At 47.4% G+C, this 6,000-nt stretch overlaps 2 protein-coding genes across 35 annotated transcripts in view; one reads left to right on the top strand and one right to left on the bottom strand.

The window, feature by feature from the left end:
• TGFB3 (transforming growth factor beta 3) overlaps positions 1 to 5,500 on the top strand; it is a 25,451-nt gene extending 19,951 nt beyond the window's left edge. Inside the window, exons 6-7 of the mRNA XM_026008653.2 lie at positions 1,133 to 1,286; positions 2,182 to 5,500. Of these exons, the coding sequence (XP_025864438.1) occupies positions 1,133 to 1,286; positions 2,182 to 2,340 (313 nt within the window). The 3' untranslated portion in view covers positions 2,341 to 5,500. The remainder of the gene's footprint in view (positions 1 to 1,132; positions 1,287 to 2,181) is intronic.
• Positions 4,788 to 6,000, bottom strand: part of TTLL5 (tubulin tyrosine ligase like 5) — a 267,856-nt gene continuing 266,643 nt past the window's right edge. For 24 of the 34 annotated variants that reach the window (XR_012002255.1, XR_012002270.1, XR_012002257.1 and 21 more), the window contains one exon: positions 4,788 to 5,878. Coding sequence is in view for 3 of the 34 variants with exons in the window: in XM_072762072.1 (XP_072618173.1) it covers positions 5,779 to 5,878 (100 nt within the window). In the remaining 31 variants the exon portion in view is untranslated. Of the gene's footprint in view, positions 5,882 to 6,000 lie in introns of all 34 variants that reach the window. The other 10 variants (XR_012002256.1, XR_012002260.1, XR_012002280.1 and 7 more) reach the window with 2 other exon arrangements.

Here is a 6,000-nt window from a genome sequence, read left to right as displayed (position 1 = left end):
AACAGTGGCCTGAACCACAAAGGATTCCTTGTTCACAAGAAGGGTTGGTCTGGCTGCCTAATCATGCCATTGGGAATACAGCCTCTTTCTCTGGGTCTGCCATGCTTAGCATGTTGGCTTTTGCCTTCTTGCTTATGGTCACAGTGACTGCTAAAGCTCCAGGTATCTTCTCCGTGTTCAATGACAAGAAGAAGGGAGAAGAGGCAGAGCTGGTGGGTTTCCTCTTCCATCTGTGACTTTTATAAAGCATAGATTGTTTTTGCGAAAACTTGCCCCTACCCTCTGTATACTACTCCTTATGTGTGATTGATCATTGCTGGGTTACATGACCACCCCTACCTGCGAGAGAGGCTAGGAAAAGGAGTTATCTCGTGCTCTAGACTCTGTAATGGGAGGTGGCAAGGGAGAAGGGAAGTAGGAATGGCTTTTGAATAGACAGCCAAGAGTGTTTGTCATGGTTCACCCTTGGAACTCACAAGAAGTCAGATTTTAGTAGGAAGTTCTAGGTCTCAGCAGACATTGAAGTACAGGCCAGATGCCCACTTGGCAAGGGTCATTGCCAAATGGATTTCTGCAGGGAACAGAGTTGAGATGGCCTGGTGATCAAAATTGGGGTGAATCACGAGTCTAAGGGAAGGATATGCTTCATTTTGATTCAATGCCCTCCAGATTTGGTCTAAACTGTCTAATGTAGTATGTAAGCTGCATGAGCTGAGAGTTCAGGTCTCGTTGGGTGCTCATTAGGAAGGTAATAATAAAATCGACCTCAACAAAGCTGAGCTGGCTAAGAACATTCAGTGCTTGGTTTTATGTGAAGCAATTTATGTCTCTGCTTTGATCTAGGATGTAAAAGGGGGCAGGGCCACCTTTGCCTTTTCTCTCTTCCTCATGCATCATCTGTATCTGCCTGTTATGTCCTTGGGATCATGGTCTTCAACACAAGAAAAATGCTTTTATGGTATATACTGCTCAATACACTTGAACCTGGGATTCCACTGATTTGGCCCACCTCTTAGGGTGACCAGGAAGGACTCTAGGTACAAAGTATGAGGGAGGGTCATCGGTGAAATTTTTAAAATGTTATATTGGTAGTTGCCTTTAGGTTGACTATAAATGGTTTTTGTTGTTGTAGCAATTTGGAGGAGAACTGCTGTGTGCGCCCTCTCTACATTGACTTCCGACAAGATCTGGGCTGGAAGTGGGTCCATGAACCTAAGGGCTACTACGCCAACTTCTGCTCAGGCCCTTGCCCCTACCTCCGCAGTGCGGACACAACCCACAGCACGGTACGCAGCGGGGCTCATGCCATGTGGGGCCCTGGGGCTGAGCCCACCGGGCCACTCGTTCCAACAAATGCATGAAGGGCTGAATGTTGAATGAGCGAATGATGATGTGGGGCGAGTAAAATCCCTTCGCTGAAGGTTCTGATCTGGCCCGACTCTTACTTTGCCACATTCTGCCCTTTGATGTTTCTTCTCTAGTTTCAACCAGACATTTTATTTGTTGTATCTAAAGCTCTCATAGCATTCTGGAAATTCACTGTCACACCACACCCTGTGTGTCAGAGATGTGCACACACGGCTAGCAAGGGATGTTGGGGCAGAAAGGCTTCTGCCATCAGTGAAAGAACTCTGGTCATCCCAGCCTCTTGAATGTAGAGAAGTCACTTTGGAAGGCAAGGCAAAGCACCCCGAGGAAGCTGACATGAAACTATGGGAAGAGAAAGGGAGGGAATGGGGGAAGTCAGGACTTTGAAACTAGCTTGCCTTTATTTCCCTCAGGGGGAATCAAAAATAGGGCAGGAATTTGTGAAACACATTTCCTGATAGCTCACGATTACTGCAATGTCTGGGGGCTCTTACACTGGCGCTTACTAAATGGCCCAAAGCAGTGTTTGGTGAGACCCCTTCTCACCAGAGTGACCAGTTATGGCTAGGAAACCCAGAAGTGGAGTGTTTCTTAACAGCAAAGAATAGTTCATTATCCATTTAAAGTCACCCAGCAGTTGCTATCGGCTTAAGCTGATAAACACCCAAACAAGCAGAGATGTGTACCCAACCCGAAAGGACATCGCTGGCCAACCTGCCCCTTGCTCAGTCTTTGGAGCGGCCCTCGGAGCTTGGGGAGGGCTCCAGGCCCCAGGCCTGGCCTGCCACCCTCTAAATGACGTGTCCTCCCTAGGTGCTGGGACTGTACAACACTCTGAATCCCGAAGCGTCTGCCTCACCCTGCTGCGTGCCCCAGGACTTGGAGCCTCTGACCATCCTGTACTATGTCGGGAGGACCCCCAAGGTGGAACAGCTCTCTAACATGGTGGTCAAGTCCTGTAAATGTAGCTGAGACCCTGCCTGCGACAGAGAGAGAGGACAGAGAACTGCCACTGCCTGACTGCCTGCTCCTCGGGAAACAAAAGCAACAGACCTCACCTAGAGGCCTGGAGCCCACAACCCGTTGGCTCCGGGCAAAGGGCTGAGACGGAAGTTCCCTTTCGGGACATTTCTCCTTCTTGCTGGCTCTGAGAATCACTGTGGTAAAGAAAGTGTGGGTTTGGTTAGGGGAAGGCCCAACTCTTCAGAATACACAGATTTTCTGTGATGTAGACAGAGGTGATGGGGACAGACGAAGAGGGATGGCAGGTGGATATGTGACACATCATGCGGCCATGGATCTGGGACACCCTAGGGAGGAGGAAGGGCAGAGAATGGCCGGGGCCGGGGCCAGCCTGGAAGACACTTCTGAGGTCAGATTTGCTCATCGCTGCCCCACATCTGCTCTAGGGAATCTGGAACATTACACAAGACAAGCATTTTCTTTCAGACAGGTTACCCAGACAGAGTCCCAGAATCGTTATCTCATACTACCTGGGATTAAGGATGAATCTGTTGTTTTTGCAAATTGTCCTCTCAACAGCAATCAGCAGCACCAATGGTCATTACAGGGGAGAAGAATCCAGGTAATGTGGTTCCCGGGCCATCAGCGATATTGGGCCATATGGATATGCTGAACTCAGAAGCAGAGGGTGGGAATTAACGCCCTCCTGTCTGCCCTCTGGGTCCTTCCTCTCCCCTGCTTCCTCAATCATATTTCCTCTTGGACGTATGGCTAGACACCTTCCAGGTCAGGGTGCACATGTCTGGATTTTGGGTCTGTGCAGTCTTGGGGATTATGGGTTCGCCTCTACCCCCCAAGACCCTGGGTTCACCTGGTGTTCCTGGAAGCAGGTGCTACCAACGGGTGAGGCATGCGGGGAGGTTGCACATGTGCCACACGATGACTTGGCCCCAGACACATAGACTGAGGTATAAAGACAATTACAAATATTACTCTCAAAAATCTTTGTATAAATAAATATTTTTGGGGAATCTTGGATCATTTCATCTTCTGGAAGATTGTTTCTAGAACAGTAAAAGCCTATTCTAAGGTGTAAGTCCTTAATTACTCTGGTCTTAGTTCCACATTCATACGTACTAGCAGAGGTAACTGGAAACTGGGGCAGTCTTGAACTCCGAATACATTGCTTAGTGCGAGTACCCTGGCACTGCCTTCTGCCATCTGAGAAGACTGAGCTGGTCTTTGTGCTCCTTTCCTTCTGTAGAGTGTTTGTCCTCAGACACAGAGACGCAGTGGCTCAGATTTTTAGAAACTGATTTTGACCTACATTTATCTGTGGGCAAAAATCATTTGGTGTGAACCCTTGCACATGGAAATGTGTTCGTTTGTACGTTCACTATCAATAATGAACATCATTTTTGACAATCTAATCTCACCCTCCAAATCAGTTGAGAAATTAGAGAAACTGTCAATGGCAAATGGCCTAAGGAGATGAGGCTAATTCAATTATCAGGGTAAGCTTGCCAGGAACCTCTTGTCAGATTTGGGGATGGGAGAGGGTGAGGAAATACAATTCCATAGTTCTCTTCTGAGGTCACAGATCCCAGAGCAATGCAGAATTCTATTATATTGATGTCCACCAGAAGCAACCATCTGTAATGAGGAACCATCTAGCAGCTGCCAAAAAATATGTTCCTCTATTGAAATCACCTTACCATTGGTGAAAAAGTCTATCTGAAGCTAAAATTTGCAGGTTGAAGGGTCCATGTGATATGTTCTTGCCTCTGTGTATGTGTGTGTATGCGTAGTTGTGTATATCTTGCTCCTTTTGGAATGCTCCCCAGTTGAATTCCTGAGTTTGGTCACCAAGACATTCTTTCCTGCTTTTTTCATGCCCAGCCAATTCTAAGAGCTTCTCTCTCAGGCTTCATCCCCGGGGGCACCCATTTATTTCCACTGTATTTGGGGGGCTGTGTCCCTGTCCTAAAATCATGGCTGCTGGCACTCTGATCCATTTTACCCGAGGTAGCTACCGGGCCTAGAGAGGGGATGCAGCATGCCCAGCCCTCTGGCCATGGGCCATGGCTATCCCAAGCTTCAGAATCTATTCACTTGTGGCAGCTATTCTCAAGTTTCATTGGGCATGAGAAACACCCAAGTGTTTACTAAAAATGCACAATTTCAGGCTGCTTCTCTAGAGACAGCTTTAGGCCTGGGGGAAGGTCCAGGCTGCCTAAACACTACATTTTGAGCAGCAGTGTATTAGATCTGACGTCATGGATCCTTCCTTGAGGCTTAACTAAGGAAGAAGGTAATAATTTTTCTGACCCTAGAATAAACCTTCCTTCTTATCCAACCTCACAGGACATCACTAAAATGTTGGCCTGTGGCTCATCCTAATGAACCGAGGCAACGAGTTATGTTTCCTGAAGTATCCCAAAGAAAACAGAACACACTGTGATTCCAAATGTTCTTTTTATATTAGAGCTCTATTCTTATCTTTATCAGCAGATACAGATATGGGCAGGGGTCTGAAGTCCAGCCTCTCCATTCCACATGTCACTTACAGGCACTACAGAAACATGAACCATTGTCTGTCTGTCTGAAGAAATACACGCTTGTTTTGGGGGAGGGGAGGGAAGGACACTGGAAAAGACCGTTGTTGGAGGGGGGAATCATATGATCTGTCTTGTTTATTGCCAAGAGAAGTCCAGTACCAGTAAAAATGACACACACAGAGATCTGGAGTCTGGTCTTAACATTTCATGAGCACATGGTGAGTGCAGTCAGAAATGAGCTCGAGGACCCAACTGTAATGGTGACTTAGGGCAATCCCAAGCAGTCTAGTTGGCCTCAGAGTTCTTTTACTGGGCTCATACCCGCTTATGCCTTCTCACAAGATCTCCATATATCTTATTTCGGTTCTACACATCACCAGGGAATCACGGAGGAATTCTGCTTTGTCTCCTAACCAATTCACAACCCAGTTAGACAACAGTTAAGATGGTCCTCAAACTACGAACCAGAAGGCCCAGGAACATCTCGGACACATATTCTCTCTCCTCCCTCAAGTGACAGTCTTCATCCCTCACCAGCAAACAAAACGCTTTGATGTGCTCAAACTTGTTTTCATTCACTAAGAAGTCAATAAAGTCCCTTTTCTCTCTGCCTTGTTGGGTGTCATTTTTCCTTTGGGGTTTCAAAGCTGAGTTTAGAGCACCCTGGTGTAGAAACCCCAGACTCTGGGTCCTCACCCAGTAACTCCTCAGGGCAGCGGTCAATCCTTCAGTGGCTCTGCAGCCTGCCTTTCAACCTTTTCTCCAGTAGAAGCCAGAGAGAGGACCAGGGAAAGGTGAGGAGACAAGGGAGCAGAGGTCAAGTGGAAAGCCATCGGGGGTATGTCGCCTCATTCTGATGAACTGTTTAAGGATGCAGATCCACATGCCACTAGAGGACCTGTCTGCTGCGGGCTGATAATGGAGACATGTGCACATACGAGCTTCCCAGGTACAGGAGCTGCCTGTGGGGAACAGCCTGGACCCACCATCTGCTGAAACCAAATGGAAGAATAAAACATCTCTTTGTAGTTCACATTTCTAAAACAGAGTTTAAAAAATTGCCCAGCAATGAAAGAAAACGAGAAGTTGGTCCCATTTCAGGCTTGTTTGT

Source organism: Vulpes vulpes, chromosome 6 (assembly GCF_048418805.1).
Source record: "Vulpes vulpes isolate BD-2025 chromosome 6, VulVul3, whole genome shotgun sequence".
In the NCBI taxonomy this organism is placed as follows: Eukaryota; Metazoa; Chordata; class Mammalia; order Carnivora; family Canidae; genus Vulpes; species Vulpes vulpes.
This window is presented reverse-complemented; position numbering and strand designations above follow the sequence as displayed.